Below are 20,926 nucleotides of genomic sequence, written 5' to 3' on the forward strand. Positions count from 1 at the left end.
GTTTAGATGGGACTGTCCACAGAAGATTTAGTCAAACTTTAGTGGAAAGTATTTTACAAATGTAGATCCACTTTCCTAGGTATCCTCATATAGACAAACCTCGCATGTGGAGGACCAGCTTTTGCTTTTGTGTTTGTTTTTTTTTTGGCCACGCTAGTGACTAGAAAAACTGGAGTGTGTCTTTCAGACACATATGAGAGCTGTTGAGCCAGGCAACTAGAATTGATTTTTCGTTTCTTTTTCATCTACCTGAGCCACCACGTGTAACTTCTCTTCTTTAATAACTGAGTTCTCTGCAGTCAGTTCATCACCTCCCATTAAAGCCAATTTCAGCATCTCTAGCTTTGCAGAAGAAAAAGCCCCAAATATTCTTCTAAATCCTTTCTGTGCTTTACAGATATCCTTCAAGCAAATCTGTCTTCTCTCCTTCATATAAACATCAGTTCCCTCCTGATCCTTCACAAGGATGGAAGAAGTTCATACATTTCCCTTTACCACAAGCTCTGTCGCCTCAGGGTTTCAGAGGATCACAGGTTCTTCATTTCTGCTCTCCACTAAACCCACCTCTTTTGCTTCACACACTCACACAAGCCAGTCATTGTGAGGTACGTTTCCCAGCCTTCTGATGAGAGCTTCGTTGTCTGCCATGCCCCTTATCATGAAAAACCCAAACATCTTCCCCTGTTCTGGTGTTTTTCACTTTTCCAGTACCAAGATTTGCAGCAAGCCCTGCTCTCTCCCCGTCAACTCTTGTAACGAGGAGGAGTTTTCTGTACTCCACTTGCCACCCCCAGCATGCCTTCTGCAAGGTCTCCTGCTCCCCCTGCCACCACCATGCCCAGAATATCGAATGTCTGCTCTCCAGGCTCACCGTGAAGAGTGCAGCTCACTCTGTGCTACAGGAATGTGGAGTAATGAACAATGGGTGTATTAGGTATGGGTAATGAATTGCATTTCTGCAAAGAGAAAAATAAGAGCCACTTAATAAAGAGAATAACTTTTAATAGGCAGTTAAATTTTTTTTTCTTGACACACCATGGTAATTTCTGAACAAATTTTGCACAAACATATATATATATTTTACAGTCTTTTTCTGCTTTTTTCTACTGTCCTTTCAGTATGATGCAACATGCTACTTTTTTATTTTTTTTAATCAACATGAAAATCCACAATGATTGCTTTTTTCATAGGAAACTTCAGCAATCAGGAATCTGAATAGTTGCAGATGCCAACTAGCATGTTTTAGATGGCGTGACCTTTCCAAAGTAGGCATCCAAGAATCCTCGGCTCCTGAGCAACTCAAGTGATACAGGAATACCTGAATGAACCACATAAGTTCAGCTGCAGCATGGGGGACACTTGTCGGTTCCCCATCTTTTACAGAGCTTCATCAAAAGTTTCTCTTGGTGCCACTAAGACAGAGGATTATTAAACCCATCAAAGTGGAAATGAGAGCAATGGTCAAGCACAGGGAAATGAACGCTTTTCTGCTTCATGTATAAACATGAACTAACAAATCTGCTCAATCTCTTACCATACTGCTAGGTAAGTTTTATTATTTCAGAGAGGGAAATTGGAGAGAGAAGTTCCTCAAAAGCATTGTATCAATAGGTATCAAAACTTAGATCATTGTTCTGGCTCTTGGTCCTGCACTTACACCACCAGTTGTCTTCTTTCCTTTCGCCAATAAAAGAACAGAGGTTCTTGGCACGCTACCAGAGTCAGTGGATTGAGACTGAGCAGATGCTCACAGTACTATAATTTTCAAACATTCATAGTTCTAGAAAAGTAGGATACATGCAGGTAGAAGCACTACTTGATATTTTTTAATCGCCAGCTCTGTACAAATTAAGAGAGTCTGTAATTAGCACTTGAAACACTCTTTAAACTTCCAGAGTTATTCAGTAACCCACAGGAATCCCATGCATTACTCAGAACAGAGGGAAGAAGGTTCATCTGTAAAACTGCTTATCTTGCTGATCCCCACTGTGCACCCCAGGCTATATAGGAGACATATTTATAGCACACGTAATGCTATTAGCCAAGGAACAGGTGAAAATACACTATGTTGCCTGCTACACTGCAAGGATCATATTCAGTAATTTACAGAACTTCAAAGAGCCTCAGTGCAAGGTATATTTCCCCCTTCACAGAAAAAAAGCACACACTTCAGCATTTCAGCCAGGCATCCCATCCTGTAAACATTTACGACAAGCGAAGTGTGTGCTTCAGTGAGGAGTCTCATGGAAATCACTGAATTAATTTTCATAGTGGCAATTTGCCAAGTACTGTTTCAAGAGTCAGGCCCTGTTTGTATTTTGCTACATACAATGAAAAGAACCCTATCTACCATAAGTTCAACAAAGTATGCTAACATATTCCTTCCTGTATGCGCAGAAAACGTTTTTAGTAACTACTATGCAAACGTCACCTGATTTTTACATTCTCTTCAACCTTCTTGAAAGTTTTCCTGCTTTTACTATATGTGAAAATAATAAATACATACGATATACCAGTTATTAAGCCATCAAAAAATCACGTGTCATTCCAGAAGGAACAGGAGAGACTTGGGATTTAGAAGTCAAGAGCTGGTCATTAATGCAAGTGTCCTGCCTGGTAAAAAGCGTCAGCTGCTCCACATTTCCTGTGGAACTGCAACTTTGGTGGGATGTTCCTGAATATCGTGATAAAACAGGCTGCTTCACATCTGAAACGACAACAGTATCTCAAGATTATTATTCCAGGTAAGGTTGTTCAGGAACATAAGAGTGAGCTGAAATGGATGACATAGAGTAAATCCAACATGGGACAGATAACAAGGAGTAAATCCATGGTCCAGGACATTGTCCTGCGTCCGTACAAACAGAACCAACTCTGGGTTTTCAGTAATGTAGGCAAAATTGCATTCTGCTGCTCTAATTCAAGGCACAAAGAAGGTTATTTTGTCCTTACAGCTGGCATCAGGAAAGCTCAGTTTGTACATCCTGGGGGAAATGAGAATAGGCCAAAACCATCAAAGATGTTTTGCAAAAGGGTGTCTCCACATTTCTGGTCAACCAGATCTCTCTCAGTGGAGGGCGACGGGACCCGGTCTAGAGGGGCTTCATCCTACAGTGACGGTGGAAGGCTGGGCTTTGTCTGGGCCCAACATAGCTGCCTCTGTCCAGTCCATCCAACACATGCTGTGACACCTAGTTCCTCAGGCCATCCTTCTCCTCTACCTCCCTGCACTACCCTGGCCACACAGGGCCCTTCCCACAGCCTACCCCTTTCCCACAGCCACTTCCTTCTCCCACCCTCAGCAAAGGACCCCATTTCCCCACAAATGAGAGAAGCAACTCCATGGGAAGTGGAGGTTGTGGTGCCTGAGAAAGCTTCGTACATGAAGGAAAATGCAGCGCCCACATCACATACAGTGGATTTCAGAGGTGCTCTGGTGGTCTCTGCCCTCACGCACATAAAAATACTGTCCAACACCTGCCAGTTTTGCATGTTTGCCACCAAAGATTTCAAGCCATAATAAACCACCTCAGTGAAAGTGCTTGCTTTTGCATGGTGTGGAATGGACATAGATTTTTCATGAAACCAAAGGAGCTGAACACTTCTGGGTACCAAGTTCCATTTTTTTCTATGTAACTGCCTTTAAAAATCTCTTACTTCTCACAAAAACAGAAAGAAAATTCACCTAGGGAATTACAGCCAGGAAATATTGAACAGTTAAAGCCAAATGCTATGACTGTAAAGGTCTACTTCTGCGAGGTGGCAGCTTCTTCAGTCCCTCAGTTTGCCTGGGACTCTGTTCGTGATGGTGTGCTGAAGGTGAGCTTAAGCCATTGCTCCTTGAGGCTGCTGCCAACTGAAGTCATTGCTCTTTTTGTTTTTCATTTTTAACCCTTTTGTTTAGTTACATGGCACAATACTGAGACTAACAAGTATTACCGAGACTGACAAACAGTAATGTTACAGGACATAAGACAAAAGCAATGAACTTACGTATTTATTGCTGAGGTGTGAAGAGTTGCCGAGTTTTGTTCTTCCCCTGAGATGAGTTCTCTCCTAAGAAACAGAAAATATATTTGCATCAGTTAAACATGCAAAGACAAAAGAACAAACGAGTCTAGCGGGAACACATCACCGACCACTGTACAAACTAGCCAGTCTCCTTGTCAGACTTACTTAACCAGCAAAAACTGTCCACACAATAGATTTTTACTACCCTCTCTGTGTTTTACAGCTTATTTCCCCTATGATTTTCTCTCAAATGGTGGGTTACTACCACAAAGTATTTCCAAGGCAGTTCTCAAGAGCTTAGAAAAGGCTTAAGACTTTAATTAATTTTTAACTATGATTAGAACATAAAATTACAAATAGAAAAAGACACAAATATAAAATTAATTTTTGCCGATATCGCCGACAGCAGTTCAGTTCCTCCAAAGCAGGAAAATGAACATTTAACAACTTCAGTCAGGGATTACAGACAGTTCTCACTCCTCCTTCCCTGGAGAAGTGGAGCTGCTGCCAGCAAGTATAGGCAGACAAATAAGCCTCCAGATGAGGATGTGTTTACAACTGTGCTATTTCCAAACGCACGTCCCAGGAACGGCAGCGGGATTTCTTTGTGTCAGAGATTCGTATATGGAGATGAATAGGGAATAGCATCCCCAGACTGGACAGAGCCCCATGGAAACAGGCATGAGGGTGGGAAAACCCAAATGCCTCCAGGAAACTGCCTTCTGCCTCTCTGCTCACCTGCGGGAGGCATTTTAATGCCTGACACATACATGAGAGGCAAGAAAGTGATGTACTACACTCTAGCAAAAGTGAATATGTATTAAAAAGCTTACATATGATCTATAGCCTGGGGTTGAAAATTGTAATACAAATAACAAATTCACTGATTAGGCATTTAAATAATTAGCAGTCAAATTAAATAGTTGCACTCCTGAAGAAAACAGAAAAGACTCATCAATGGTTTTCAGACAGATTTCCTTGGCAACAAAAAGGGCTCTTTCATTTAGTGCGGCCTTTCGGAGATGAGTAGAAAACTTGGTATCTAATGGGGTTCAATAGGAAACACTGAAAATTGTTCAACAGTAACGTGCTGGGATGGTGTTTGCTTCTCAAGTGTTCAATTTTGGATAAAATTATTTTAAAAACATTATAAAGTGTTGCTAAGTTAGAGCTTCAGAAGTTCTGATGATGTTAAATTTCAGCTAAAAAGGCCTTCAGCAACGACTTCAATAATTCATAATATAATTTTTTAGAGAAAGGAAAGCACAAGTTTCTGGTAGAAAAAAATGAAACATTTCAACAAGATTTACACATTTTTGGTAGGTGAAAAGTTTTTGTTAGATAAAAATCTTGTTTGGAAAAGCTAAAATAAAGTGAACCAGTTCAAATACTGTATAGTTTTGTACTAACAAAGGAATGAGATTTTCAAGAACTCTCATTTCTTTTTTAATTTATTTTTAGTTATTTCTTCCTTCTGCATGTTTTTACCTTTTTTGTTCAATATACACAAATAGAAGATTTAATAGGGCATGAAAGGGAGAAAATTGGCAAGATTCTTTAAAAAAGAAGGTGTAGGAGAAATTCATTGAGAAATATATTACTATGGAGAAGATAATATTCAAGAGTTGTAATAAATATCAATACTTTGTTATCAGCTCCACTCTCAGCTGGTTGCTCTGCCTATGCTAGAATTTAGGCAGACTTACGTGGAAGACTGATACTTTGCACCACAGGAAAATAACACGTCTAAGGAGAGGCTCCAGAGCCAGCGTAGCTCCCTGGATAACATCCCATTGATGTCAATAGGCTTTGGATGAGAGTACGAAATGGGTGAGGCAGCGCTGGCTGCAGGAGGCAGACTGCTCGAGTGGTACCTGCCGACAGTGGTGGTTGGGACAGGAGTGGTGAATTTGCCTTACTGCAGACCCTGAGACCGCAGCACACAGACACTCACGTGCCCTATCCAGATTTCCCGGTGCTACACACATAATTCCTGGAAATAGTGAACTGCCACAAACTATTGCTGGGGTCAACGTTCCCCTATAATATCAGTGATTGTCCGATGAGGGTTCAGTGCAGGCAGGAATGCTCTGCGTTGCTTTGCCACTGCGCTCCCAAGAGGGCAGGAGCCTGCAAGAATTCTGAAACAAAACCAAGTTATCGCTACGCCATGGTGGCAAATGTGTCTGAAGATATTTGCATTACAGGGTCTATAATCGTTAGTGCCAACTAGCAGTTCAGTGACGAAGAGAGAATGATTATATACTGGAGAAGAAATGGTCACGCAGGTGCTCTCTAATAAGAGAAACAAGGGTAACACATGGTTTTGGGTACAGGGCTGCAGTACACCTTAAGGCTGCACAGAGAAGAGTCTAGAACAATTTTGGAGTCTAACGGCTCAGCAGTTTGATGTTGTGCTAAATATCCAGCTGCAACACAAAGAGCAAATTAAGAAGAACATTCAGGTTAGCTGCAAATGGGAAGACAGTTTTATTGATCTCAAAATAGCCTTAACTGACAGAAATAAATTCCAAGACTGCAAAAAAACCAAACTTGCCCCCAAACCATCATCCACTAAAAACAAGACCTTGCTTCCCATAAGGGAAATGAAAAACAAATACTTGTGTTTAGTATTTTGTTAGAACAGATGATATTTTAATTGACTGAAGGAATTATTTCACACCGAACTGTTTGCCTATAGAGAAAATACGCAGTGCAGTGGCAGTGCTCAACCCATCTAGATGGATTACCTGCATGGTTTGAAGGCTGTCGTCGAGAGAGACAACGGGTATGGTTAACACCAACAAGAGCAAAATTGCTGGACAACAATATCAGTGAAAAACAGACTTTTGTTGATTCTGGGTTATCCATTTAGGGGAGGGTGACACAAACTCCAGTGTTGCACACTAGGAGATGGAAGGTTTCAAGAGAGACTTGAAGCACCAGCTTCTCACAATATAGTTACACAGCATCTTGCATAAAGGTAACCTAGTATCAGTTGATGCCATTTGATAGGTACTATGGCAATAATTTTCTGATAATGGGTTGAAAGTTCATTGCATGTTTTTCTACTTTGGTAAGTAAGTGAGTGAACTGCAGAAAGTGGAGATGAATGGAACTGGAAGAAAGTATTTGGTGCAGTTAACAAAGCACTGTCAACTGCGCAGCTGCTTAGCGTGACCCCCTTTACCTACGGTCCTGCCTTGTGACACCTCTCCTGATGGAGAAGGAGTTGTGGGCTCATACAGATTGGCAGGGGGCAGCAAGAAGCCAACCTCATATATATCACGCACTTCTCCAAAAACTGAAAGAAACGATGCACAGTTTGAGAAAGAGGCCTTAGGAAGAATATTTGGAAAATGAAATCAGATTGATACTGACATGGAGGTTTTAGCTGACAAGCAAACCCTTCTATTAAATGTTTTATTCTCCCTCTTATCCTCCAATGTTGCACCTGTTTGTTGATTTTTGTCTGAAATTGGATTGTAAACGCGAAGACATAGGCAACATGAAGTCTCTAAACATTATTGTCATATAATACAGACAGGTCTGTAGTTAAACTGTCTAACTTATTGCCGCAGGAGGCTGAGGACACCACAGGGGATAAGACAAATTCATGGAAGTAAAAGCCACTGAGAACTATGAAGCACCAAAGTTACCACCTCTGGTTCAGGACATGGCCAAGCCACAGACTGCTGGAAGGCTACGGCAGAGGACACATTACTGGACTCCTTCCCTATTTGTTATCCTTCCCTTCACATCTCATGCTAGCCACCCTCAGTGACAGGATTTGAGGCTACATAGATCCAGGATCTGAGCAGGTACAGCTGGCTCAGATCACAGCTTCACAGCTTCAATATTAAAAGAGAAGGTGCTTTAGCAACTACCGCAATACAGCACTGGTCTTTCATATGCACGGCCTCCCATGTGGCACCCCTCAAACACGTCTGCTGGAGCCCCGATCGCTGATTCACCCAAGTAAACTGGCAGTCTAGGCAATGGCCTGATCCAATACACACTGCACACGTCCTCCTCTAAAGTGCAGTCATGCTTCAAAAGGATGAGGATAAGGAAGATGTAATAGGAAAAATTTTGTATTCATAACTCCTGATCCTTCAACGTATTTGTTTTAAGTGCATGGGAAGCAGACTGAGTACACAGATACTGAGGACTCTGCAAAGTTAAATGTTTAACCAGGAAAGTAACTGTACTTCAATGAAAACACAAGGTTTTCCTCCTAATTAAAATTTCACTTGTGCAGTATTTGATTTGATTTTTCACTCTCACAAAAATACTCATTTGTGACTATTAATGTTGCATCCTGATGCCAGTATATGTGAATAAGTAACGAGCACATAATCAGATAAAATTACAGATTGTATAAATAAATTTTGAAACTTTGAAACAAACGTTTCTTTGTTCCACCTTTGTGGAAGGCTATTGTATTAATCTCACTGCAATTTCCTCCCTGCCCTCCATTTGATTCAGAATATATTATTCAGAATACACATACACTGCAGAACATGATGATATAAAAGCGAGTTAACAGGTCATATCACTATGAGTACAGAAAGTCTTTGATCTGGGCAAAGCCCTCTTTGACATTATTGGGAAAGCTGGAAGAAAAAGGATATAAAAAAATAGGCTTTGACATAAAAAGTAGGTTGTACCGCATCTTGGATTACATTACCTGTAAGAAAAAATGAGTTGCACTGTTATTTCACTGTAATATCTACTGCTGAGAAATTGCTCATAAGTGGCAATCTGGTTTGGAGCAAAGAATTAAAGCAAGTTTTTCATAAAATATGATTGCAGAAACCTATTTTTTATAAAAGTATAAAACTACCTCTGCAGACACAGGAATCTAAATGTCTATTTTTACCATGTTGAACTAAAAGAAAGAGGGGTGCATTACAGGTGCTGGAGAACAGCATTGAGTGGGACCCAGTGCCTGGATGCACCGGCTGGGTTTGGTGTGGGCCAGTGGGTCCAGCACCTGCGACATGCCGTGCTGCAGTGCTCCCGTGCCACGCACTTCACCCACGCCCCTGCAAACTGCTCCTTGCCACCACCTCAGGACAGAAGGTTCTGTACAACTCACCACGGTGAAGGATAGGAAGGCAATTGCTGCTGAATGGCCAGCAAAGGGTGGGGAGGTGGCTCCCCCAACAGAGGAACATCTCAGAAAGCTGCAGGCTGGACAGTTCGCAAACGCTCCACAGATTAAAATATCACCTGATCCTCAGCGGTCTCTGATTGTAAGACACTGCTTTAAAAAGTCTTGCAAACATGCACAGCTCACAAACTGAATAAGAAATGTAGAAGGAAGCATATGCTATTTAATGTTTTTGACTACAGTTTTGCCCAAAAGTATCAGCTGGAAGTGTGTGCAGTCAGATCTTTGTGGTGCGAGTAAACACAAACAGAATCCAGCCATGAGCTGCAAAAAGCTGAGAAAGTTTATTCTTCAGTTTCTATGAAGAAAGAAAACACAACTTCAGGCCATTATACAATACAAGGTTAAAAAAAATAGAGTATCAGAAAATGAGAAAGAGAAGGAAAGGGATGCAGGTACTTGATCTATCTCTTTGTTGTGAGGAGACCCTTTTCTATGAAGCAGCTTCTAGGTTTTCTACCTGCAGGGAAAAAAATAAGACACTGAAAGTACAGCTCATAATAGGAAGAAGATATAATCAATATCATATCCTCACATTAGTAGGAAAACCCGCTCTTAACCGCTTCTAGGCACACAGCATGCCAGCAGACTGCTCTCCGCTGACCTGCATTGCTTATCTTGCAAGTGAGGGGAGGAGGGAAGGGAATATTCAGTGACAGAGTGCCTCACCTAGAGACTTGGCTTCTTCACGTACTCCTAGGGGCATCCACCTGGATCCTAGACAAAATGAGAGAGAGATGAAACTACCAACGCATGTTGAGAAAACCCATGGCCTGCTATGGAACCATGCCCCCTGGCAGGGGTAAGTTTCCTTGGATTGGGCCCCTAATGAGGTAAAAACCAAAGATTTCTTACCTCCTTAAATGCCACGGTCCATGCTCAGATGTGCTCAGCATAATAGAAACCAAGGAGGAATAATCCTCTACCCCAGCTCCAGATTTGTTCCATTTTACCACAGCCACAGGCAGAATAATTAAACAGTCTCAGCATTTGGAGCTTCATGGAGAGCAGTGATGAAGATATGGTCATTCAACCACATTATCTCAGAAGACCACAGGATTTTCCAGGTCCAAACCCTAGCACCACAGTGGACTGTCTCGTTAGGTGCTGAACTTCATGTGTATTCCAATGACTGAGGCAAGTTTTTGTGCTGAATGAGAACAAGGGTTTTTTCTTTGTTCTGTGATGATTTTGGTGCTCGGTCACTATGTATAGTACAGTCATTATCCTCTGACATCGAAGGCTGGGAATCCTCAAAGCCTTTACAGAGAAGGTGTTGGAAATTCAGGAAGTCCAGAGGAACGCTCCAGGCCCAAACTAGGGTCATCTCAAAAGTGACTGAAGTTATGGGCTCCAATTAATCTATGCCATGAAATCCCACATATCTTCAAGGTAGGTAGTTCATCTTGTGCAAGGGACGCACCCAATAAATGGTATGAAAATCTACAGGCAGGAGGTACATCTAGTTGAAGAAGCAGATAACAGCTCAAAGGTTGTTATTACTGCTAATCAACAGCAGCTTTTGGAAGAGATGTAGAGCATACGGGGAATGCTGGTTGCTCTGCATCCTCGGTTCATACTGTTTTGTACTGCACTGCCATCTGAGAGCTCCTCTAGAGATTGACTGATCCCTTTCTCCAATGCAATTACAATAAGTTAAGGGTGTTTCACATGTGACAGGTCAGGTGCCTCCTCAAATATCCATGTTTGCCTGGTACATTTTCCCAGCTTTGTTTATTAGCAACACCTGAATTTTCATTTCTGTCCACAGTGGGTGTCTCAGGAAGCCCTAATGCAGACATGTACCATGGACCCTTCTCCAGCCACCTTCCATTCCAGGTGCCTCACCAAAATCTGAGCCACAGCAGCTTTGACACATTTAATACCCTTCCAGCAAATTCAATGCAGAACAGACAATACCTCTAGAAGCTGAGTAAGTGGTATCCTACCCTACCAGGTCAAAAGAGCACACACTGGTTAGAAAACATGCCCTAATGGATCAGCTTATGCTACGGTGCCAGGATTACACCAAACAACTCCGAAATATTATGTCACCTGCCACATTCCTGTGAGACCTTATATTGAATATTGAACTGGTGTGCTGCTACTATAAAGGTTCTTCATACATTTTACCTGCTCTAGAAAGGGTACTCCAGGCAAGAGCCATAAAAGAAAACTGTCAAGTCATTACTCAGGTATCAATATTGCTGTCATGCATAATTCATCTGTTTGGAGAGCCTTACCCCAATTTCTATTCCTCAACCTTTCTGTTACTAAGGAATTTCCATTCCTCAACATTTTTCATGAGTTTTAAAAGGCAATCGATACCTTTGCTGGTTTTCAGTGAAATATGCAAGAACTCTTACAGCAAAATTTAGGTATGTTTTCAAGATAAGCAATACTTTATCATTAACATCATGGATGATGGTATTGGTCTCTTAGTCATCAAGTAAAACCCTCCATCTTACATTCTTGGGAAACACATCTACCACGGACAAGCCAAACATGCAGTTCTGTGGGCTATATTGAATCCCAAATAAGAAATATTTTTGCAGGTAGATTTTCTAGAGCTCTGTATTGTAGAAGACCATTTATTATCCTTAGGAAGAATGACCCTAGATTTGCCTGTAAAGTCAACACGGAATGGCTGTAGCAAATCCTGTATTTGCACATTAGTGTAAAACTTTTGAGACTATTCACTATTGTGAGCATTTTTATCCAAGCTGAGTTTTCACATAAGAAGCATGTACAGGCACTTATCTTGCATCAGGTGTTGCAGTTCACTGGCAAATGTGCACGAAAAACTCAAAGTGTTTAGTTTTGTCTGCTTGGTTTTTTACTTTACATCAATTCTCAACCAGTAGTGCCTTAGAGCTCATAAGCCATCAGCAACGCCATCTTTCTAAGAAGAGTTTTAAAAATGACAATATTAAAGCTCAGTTTTACCCAGTGTTCCTGATGATCTTGCTCAATTAAAAAACATTACTTTAGTCCAGGCTTAATTGAAGACTGTTCTTTTCCTGTATTCTTTCACATTAATTGTAGGCATTTGAAATAATATTCTTGATTAAATCTAATTCAGCTATGCTTCTGAAAAAGGAGTCTTTCTTTTTTCTTTTAATTTATAGTCAGAACCTAATTTTAGAAGTCCTAAAATAGGATCCTTCAGTAGTCAATGGACCTCCATAGGTCAGCTGATTCCAGTTCAAGATACATGTCCAAGACAGATGGGATAAATAGCCCTCTGGACACATACATCTCTTTCAACTATGTGCAGCTGGCTTAGTTTTTAGACAGATAAAATAGGGCAAGACTAAACTCACCATAACATTTGATCCAGATATATCATGCACAACACTGACACAGGGTTTTTCTAGGTTGCCTGCTTGAGCAGTTTGTAGGTCGTATCCTTATTTGGTTTGTATATATGGTTTTTACACATTTTTGAAACGATTATACAATCTCAAAATCTTCTGCTTGGAATAATAAAAGTAAAAATTAAAAAACCCCATGAAGTATATTTATAATTAAGCTTAAATTGAATATATGTCAAAACAGAACTTTGTGATACATATGCTTGACCTTAGGTGGGTGAGCAGCCTATTGATAGTGAGAGGATGATGTAGGTCTACCTGTAAAGTTAAGGCTGCTCTTAACTTTCTAGTTTTAGTCAAAACCTTTTGTAGTTTTGTTGGTATGTACAATCAGAGGCAGCTATAACACACACTTTCTAAACAGCTGAACAATGAATTCACCTTTTAATTGAGCTGGATTTTATGTGGCTAAAAAGGAAAAAGAAGAACACATGTAAAGAAGTTTTATACAGTGCAGTTGTTTTTGGTAGTTGTAAGAGGGACCATGAGTCAGACATTTCTCAAGTTTCTGTCTGTACTGTAAGAAACACTTGCCTTTATGCCTGAGCTTTTAGTGAAGCAAGTAAATCTTATGCAAATGGGCAGGCATCCTAACATATTCAAAAATACCTGTATGAGTGACAAATATTTCTGTAAGAAAACAGGCCCTTCTTTCAGAGTGCTTTTAATTTAAGAAGTGTCTCTAAAAACCTGAGGAAAAACAGGACTTCCATTTCTGTAAAAGCATGTTTAATTTTGAAACATAAAGATGTCAGAATTCAAGAGAAAATGGTAACTAGTTTAAATATGAATTGTATTAATGAGAAGAGGGCAAGAATCTTGTCCTCTAAGTGGTTATGACTCATACCTTCCAATTATAGCATGCATACATCATACTTCAGTAAAAGAGAGTATCAAGCATCCTCTGGATGGAAGAAATTCAGATACTTGGTGAACCAGTAGCTGATTAACAGACACCAGACCTCATCTTGTGAAAAAAAACAGTGAGCCTGAGTCTTTTCTCATTTACCGTGCTGTAAAACACAAATAATTCTGCTGCTGCCAATGAAGTTACTTTATTGTTGAAACCAGTATGAGGGCAGAATCAATCAAAAATTGTCTATAAATTCCAGTTTCTGACTTCATTCAACTTTAAAAAAAAAGACTATGGTTTTAAATGTAAACATACACACAACTCCATATCCCTTAAAATAAAGCTAAAAGTCCAATCCCAAAGGCATATACTAAAAAAAAAAAATAAAATTTCCGAGATCACAAAGCTCTGAAGTGCAGTCACTTAAGTGCCAAAGAGTAGTTTGCATTTGCTCAGCAGCAGTGGGGCAGAATATGCAACCTGCAATGGAGCATGTTTCTCCTCCCCCTCTAGCCTGCTAGTGTGCTGCTCTGTGCCTGCGAGGCTGCAGGGACCTTGCACGACTCCCATTTGTTGCAAGGGCTGCCAGAGCTGCCCTGTAGGTCTTTTGGATTGCGCAAAATCTTCTGGGAATTGCAGAGAAGGCTGGAAAGTGCAAGTAGAGGATAGTTCAGATCAAGTGCTGTGTTTCAGAGGACTTCTCGAGAATTTAGAGGAAAGGGGAGAGCAGCCATAGGGCAACCTCTGAAATGCCAGTATGGGAAACAGATGGCCAGATATCTTAAAAAAAAAAAAAAAAAGTTTTTATACCTAAAAAAGCATAAAGTAAGAGGCTGTTTTTCCTGGAGGACTTCTGCAGATGAGGCAGAAGCAAAGGTGGGACCTAGATGGCTGAGGAAGTGAACTGCAATGGGTGAAGGGGGGAAGTTTTACCATGAGCAGCTCTATCATGAGAGGTTTCTTTTTTTTGTTTGTTTTTTGTTGAATAGCTGGGAATCAAATTAGTCAGAATTCTGTTCTGCCTCAGTCTTATTTTGTGCTACTCTGTTTCTTGCAGAACCTATAACTGCATCCATCTCTTAGGTTATATTGATGAGATTTTGCTTTCTTTTGTGCATGTTATCTATAACTTCTGTTCCTTTAGGTTTTATTACACACATATTTTGCAAGAAACTGGATCAGTGAAGCACAGGACAGAGGAATTTGCAAAGAGAGTAGGATTTTGAATACAAAGGGTAGCTGCGTACAGGGCTGACTGAACACTGCCAACACCAACTCCAGCAGAGCCCTGTTTATATACAGCACTGACTCCCGAACCTTTTGGCCCCGGGATATTACCAGTCCTCAAACTTCCTTGTATAGCCAGATCTAGCTGATAAATAACCGTGATCATGGTTACTCCTGAACATGCCTAGCTGTAGATCACTTACCATCAATGATATTAAAAAATTATTTTCCCTAAAACAGTCTTACTTCGCACTTCCAAATACTGCTACCACACACAGTGCAGCTGCACTGCAGCTCTACAGGCTCCCAATCTGGGGATTTGCACTGTAGAGTTCTTTGCAGTGACTCTGACTTGACAGGAACTGAAGATGGTTTTACTATTGGAAATAACATCCCCAAACTGCTCCTCTCTGGACTGAGACAGACATACACACAGAGGAAACACTCACCAGTCTCAGTAGAAGTTGTCTTCACAGAAAGAAGTTTGACTCCTTCTTTATCTGATTGGGCCCTGTTGAAGTCAGAAAATATTTAAGCAGACAGTCAGCATGCAGCTCAGCATGCATGTCAGTCAGCCAAACAAAATGCTAAGATTATGATCTGGAGGAGGCAGCACCTATGCCAGTCTACACTGGCGGGCTTGAAACGGGCTTTGCATGGGATCATGCATAAGTCTTGGTGGTGGAAAACAACATGTACCAATATATTTGAAAACACCTTTCTGTTAAAATATGTAATAAATCAAGTTGCATGACTCCAGGTTCAATCTAGTGCTCCACAAAAGAAGTACATCTAGGGGAAAAGAGGGAGTCATCTTTTTTCTCTGTGGCTTTTAGTCACACTGAATTGCAAGAAGGACCACTTCAGATATCCAGGGAGTCAGGGCTAGCAAGTAAATCAGCAGCCCAAATGTTGCTTTTGGTCATGCAAAACATAGAGGCCATAGCCAGACTCAATAGCCTATAATATATATCTTCTAATGGATCTTTCTCGGTTTCACTCTCCTGAAACTCCTTATGTCAATATTGTTCTAACAGAGCCTCTGCAAATGGACTAGCGGAGAGATGATGGGACAGAGGAAAACCAAATAATGGGGAACATAAGAAAAAGAAAGACAAAAATAATCCAGAATAAAAAACATTAAAAAGAGAGAAAACATGAATGAAAGAAGGGAGATGGGAAAAGATGGGGGGGGGGCGGAAACAATCAATGGGGCAAAAATTGAAAAAAAGAGAGAAAGACCAGGCCAACTGGCCCTGTGGCACAGCATAAGCCACTCATCCATTTCAAAAGGATCCCCTGCAAAACAGTTGAGAGCCATCACATTTCTATCCATGCTGGAACAGCTGCTTATCATGCACACAGGTGTACAATAACTGCAACCACATCACCGTCAACAGGATATTTCTCTTTGGGGTGGGAACTGCTTATTATGTTTAAACAGAGAAAGATCAAAGAAAATCTCATGCAGAATCTGCTGCATTCACGAGTGCCCCATAATAGATCTCAAAGCAATGAAAAGACAGGATTCAACCTACTGTTCAGTGCCGTTCTCTTGTCTCTCTGGAAGAAGGAACAAAGTTAATATCATTTTGACTGCTGGAGCTCAGTTAAGTAAACATTTAGACATAGCTATTGCAGTTGCTAGCAGAAGGTTTAGTTGTAATTTTGCAGTATTGCATTAAGTACATTAACACAATCAACCAGCTTGAATGGTAATTGGTACTTCTCTAGTTCATCTTCCCCAAAAATAACCATGTCATCTATGAAAGTGAACTGATGTTGCTCAAATCGATACTTCTGGAAACTAGGGAGAATGGTATGTGACTTGCACAAGAGCACAACAGAAGCGCATTTTTCCCTGCAGCTCCCAAATCCCCGGTTAGCTGGCACAGAGGAGGCGAGCGTGCAACAGTTCTCGAGTACATAACAAGTGAGCTAAAAGATATAGGGTGAGGGGAGTGAGAGAACAAGCTGCCAGACTGTACGCTCTGGGCGGGGTTTAACCTGGCACGACATCTGAGAACAGAGTCTGTCATCCCCGCTGATGAGGAATGGGTTTCTCCCCAAAATGAATCATATACCAAACATATTTTATTCTTATGTGCAAGTACTGGCAGATGGATAGGGTTGAGGGGTTACACTGGAGACACGGAGCCAGTTCTAGCCCCATGGCACTGGGCACAGGGCTCTCCATCCACACTGGGGGAAGCACACTGGATAGACCTGGACAAATCCTGCAGGAAGCACTGCAGATACCGATCTACTTTAGCTTCCAAGTGAATTTGCTAGTACTGTGCCTGCTGGCATTTGTGCATGGGGGAGGCTGGCAAGGAAATGTTCTTCACCTCCAAATATTCAGTAATTTTCTAAGCACGGATCACACCTTCCTCTGTTTATCTGGGTCTGGTTTTCCGTGTCATTGGCTAAATTGGTTGCGACACACTGTTTGCCTTGATCTACAGCCTCAACACCCTGTTGTGATTTTATATTTCCAAGGCCTGGTGATTTCACAGTTGAAGCTCTGCACAGGTCTCCTAACTCATGCCAGCTCACAGGGAGAGAAAAACCACAGTCTGGGTTCAGATCTGGGGTTTCATTTAATGGAGAATTACGCTTGCCTGTGGCCCACTTGGGCAACTCTTTGAAACATTTGGCAAATGGAATTTAATGGAATTACACCCCCCATTATCTTAGTATTTCACGGACAGCAGCGAAACAAATACTGGCTTTAGCTGATCTGTCAAAATGACTGTTTCTGAAAATACTGTTTGCTCAGGGATTTTGTGCCCATGTGTGTTATACTGTAACTGGAAAATTTTACTTCTATATGTATGCATGTGTGTGTGTGTGTGTGTGTATGTATCAAATATTTCCTAAAAGAAAGCATTGATATTTCTTTGCCTGTATCTAGAATAGAGATAAAACAAATATAGTGATTTGGTTAAACAATATCTCCAAACTTAGTTTTCACTGTGTTTTTCTACCTGATTGACTGACTGTGTTAGCAGAGCTGTTTGTTAGGTCTTTGTAGCTGCAAAACCATGAATAGAAAGCTTTATGGCATTATATATTCTCCAAAAATCAGAGACATTTTTGCTCTCTCTGTTCTTCCTACTGATTTTGAAAATGAAGTGTTACTTTCCCACTTTAGGCAAAATACTTTCAAATACAAGAAGCTTTCCTATCAGACTACTGCAACATCTATGGTTAAGGTAATCTAAAAAAACCCCAGAGACCTTTTAATAATAAAAACCACATTGATCTTTTTCCCCCCACAGAGAAAGCAAATCAAATACCTGGAGTTTTCTTCTGGCACATTCTGTACAAAGCCACCAGTGAGAAGGCAGAAAGGGTAATGACTATCAAGGTGATGACAATTGGCAAGATAATGTCTGCAAAAGAGGAAGAACATAGTGTCAGTTTGGGCGCCAGTGTTGATGGCCCCCAAAGGTTTTGCTAAACAGTCATATTTCAGGAATAAATTTTTTATATATGCAATTTTTTTTCCCCTCTTTTTTGAAAACAAGACTCATCTGAAATTCAGCAACTGAAGTGATTATTTCTCTTTTAACATTGTATGCCCAGAAAGACACCGAGGAGTTACATAATTAAGTAACATTCCTCACAGCACTTACAACCAGGGATAGAAAATGCAAGATCTCCTTTTTAAATGAGGACATTTCTTTCCTTTTATTATTTCCCACCATCTGCCATTTCCTGACAGGTGTTTCCCAGCCAAGAAGCAAAAAGGAAAGAATTATGTAATGAAGAGAAGCTTTCCTGGGGAAATATATAAGCGCAGTTTCTCCCCATTTATCTTTTTTCTGGCAGTGATTGGCCACATTTGAATTTAGCAGGCGCTCTCTTGCCTGCTGGCCTAAGCCCTGTGTCAGGGGAGGCGGCGGCTGCATTCCCGCAGCCTTCCTCAGCATCAGCCATCATGCCCACCTGATTTTAGAAATAGCATCTTTGATGGCTCTTGATGCAATTAATATTTAATATTCATACAGATGTGTGCGTGCATCTATGGAACTAGAGGGAGAACCCGGAGACAAGATTACAGTGGAAAAACATCAAACATATTTTGCTAAGCCAGTACTTTGGGTAGGAAATAGCAGATCTGCAGCAACACTCTTGCTCTAGAGATGCATAATATTAAAATAAAAGATTAAGTAACATGCATCATGCAAATATCTAGTGCTTGAAGGGTTTGCAGAAGAATCCCTCCTAGTCCTTCTCTCCCATGACAATATGAACAATATATTAATATAATACATTCATAACAATATATTCATATAATATGTACTCATAATGGTATATGAACAACATTTTCATATGTTTTCTTGTGTCTTATCCCACAGGGGATGACTGTTCACATTTTTTTTTCAGTTTTATCACTTTGACTTCAGTCCTTGGGAAGAAATGTGCTGCTCTCCACTGAGAGTGGTGTCAACTTGTTAAGCTCTGTTTCTCTTTGAGAGGAGTTTTATAACAGGCGGTGAAATTGGCTTTGTAATAGGGTCTATGTCTGGTAAGGCTAGAAATAAAACTGCCAGTTTAATTTCTCTGCTACTCCAATCACTCATCGAAAGCCAGACTGATCAACTGAAAACTCAAAAGCTGGTCAATAAAGCAGGAACACTCACTAGAATAGTGGACAACACTCTCCGGCACTTTCTTGTTTCCAGGACTGCTTTCACGGCTGCCAAAAGCTAGATTTGCAAAAGAAGTATTGCCTTTCAGGTTAACATGTAACTGCCAGTACTCCCCAAACAAATCCCCCTGAAAAATTACCCTCCCAAAACAACTTCTGTGTCCCCAGTTCTGGAGCCATTTGGTGCTCCACAGCTATAGTTCTTCTCAATAATACCTGGATAGCTTGGCAAGAGGGGTGGGAAAGTTCATCTAGTGTGGCCTAGAAGAAACACACACTTTGCATGGGTGCAGTCTTCCCTAGGATCATCTGCTTGTCCACTTACAGGTTATGAGCTACAAACTTTTTCACTTTTAGGAGGTTAAGGTACTGTTCAACATTAGAAGAGATCTCTTGACAAGCAAATAAACAAGCAAGAGAGTGAAAATTAGACCTGCCTCCAAAAGAAGAAAGACCAAAATTTTTCACTGCTAATTAAAAAAAGTGCTAATAATAGATGAAGATGTCTAAAGAGGTGCAATATTAGTAGCTAGCGATTTTCTTGAGAGTTGAGTGTTAAAAAGGGATGTGCGTGCTCTCTCTGCCACATTTGGGGACAGCAATGACTGTTGGGAGCCTCTGGGCATTTTTTAGGGCAGGGTTTAAAGGAATGCATTTCTCCTTTCAGGTGCTAATCTGAATTTGAGTCAGGTATCAACAACTCAAGATATTTATTACCTTGTTGCATACAGTCTGTGGAAAAACAATCACCGAACGTTGAAAGAGAAAAAAGAAAGAGCAGACATGGTGCTTCCCTAATTACATTATACAGCACACAGGATTGTATTCTGTATTGGACAGAGGCTTGAGTAGACACGTGCTTACTGCCACTGAAGAAGCCGACCAGCTGGACAAATGGATAGTTGGATGCTTAGCATCGAATTCACAATGCAAGGCCAAGCATTTCCATTGCTCATTTAAATATCAGAAATGGCTCTCAAACAAAGGCGCCTGGGAAAGGTGGTTTGTTAAGCAGGGGGCCTAGCAGAGAGTATAGCTCTGTTTATAAGCAGTGAGAACATGGTAGCAGCCACTGAGGCTCTGTTGCAGGCTCTGATCTATTGCTCGGGTACCCATTCATACCCCATACACCTGTAGGGATGTACAGAAGAGGGCTCAACTTGAAACTACAAAATTAGCTGGGTCATTAAAACCAATTAAAACCAATTTCCCAGGGCCATTTTGAGGGCTAGAATACAATTTTGTTCTGCTAAGTCTCTGAATGACAGGTCCATCTTTTCTACAGATGAATTGTTTACTTTTTTGTATAGGCAGTAGGCAGTACATGTAATTCTAGTTTGCTGACAATTCTAGTTTGCTAACAAACAAGGTTTTTTTGTCCCAACCCTGTAGGGGTTCCTTGCTGCACTGATTTTGAAAACTCAGGCCCACTATTGATAAATGTTTTGGTGATTGTTTTTTCTCCACTATTCTCCTTATGCCCATATTCCCATTCTCACAACATACTGGTCTGTTCAGATATGTAAGAGTGTGTTGTGTCCTGACGCAAGAGGAGTAAAGCAGGCAACAGCCAGCGGCCAGTTTCTCCTCAGGTTTGCTGGATAGGCCAGTATACTGGATTTCCCAGG

At 40.9% G+C, this 20,926-nt stretch overlaps 1 protein-coding gene and 1 long non-coding RNA gene across 4 annotated transcripts in view; both read right to left on the reverse strand.

Annotated features, from left to right (window-relative positions):
* Nucleotides 1–985: 985 nt before the first annotated feature.
* The window catches only part of EMCN (endomucin), a 56,461-nt gene continuing 36,520 nt past the window's right edge, over nucleotides 986–20,926 (reverse strand). The window contains exons 7-12 of one of the 2 annotated variants that reach the window (XM_087737232.1): nucleotides 19,291–19,356; nucleotides 17,941–18,036; nucleotides 16,180–16,204; nucleotides 15,091–15,152; nucleotides 3,994–4,056; nucleotides 986–2,707 (exon numbers count right to left, since the gene is read on the reverse strand). In XM_087737232.1, coding sequence (XP_087593358.1) covers nucleotides 3,998–4,056; nucleotides 15,091–15,152; nucleotides 16,180–16,204; nucleotides 17,941–18,036; nucleotides 19,291–19,356 — 308 coding nt within the window. In that variant the 3' untranslated portion in view covers nucleotides 986–2,707; nucleotides 3,994–3,997. Of the gene's footprint in view, nucleotides 2,708–3,993; nucleotides 4,057–5,626; nucleotides 7,316–15,090; nucleotides 15,153–16,179; nucleotides 16,205–17,940; nucleotides 18,037–19,290; nucleotides 19,357–20,926 lie in introns of those variants that run through there. The other variant, XM_087737234.1, reaches the window with a different exon arrangement.
* On the reverse strand, nucleotides 9,448–15,078 carry LOC148051482 (uncharacterized). Of its 2 annotated transcripts, XR_015699909.1 has the most exons (3): nucleotides 10,043–15,078; nucleotides 9,857–9,904; nucleotides 9,448–9,647 (listed from the first exon to the last, which is right to left on the reverse strand). It is a non-coding gene; the product is annotated as an uncharacterized LOC148051482 (long non-coding RNA). The 2 variants fall into 2 exon arrangements; XR_015699908.1 differs by having other exon boundaries at nucleotides 9,448–9,904.

Source organism: Nipponia nippon, unplaced genomic scaffold (genome assembly GCF_047370975.1).
Source record: "Nipponia nippon isolate SJK-2023a ecotype South Korea unplaced genomic scaffold, ASM4737097v1 scaffold_6, whole genome shotgun sequence".
Lineage (NCBI taxonomy): Eukaryota > Metazoa > Chordata > Aves > Pelecaniformes > Threskiornithidae > Nipponia > Nipponia nippon.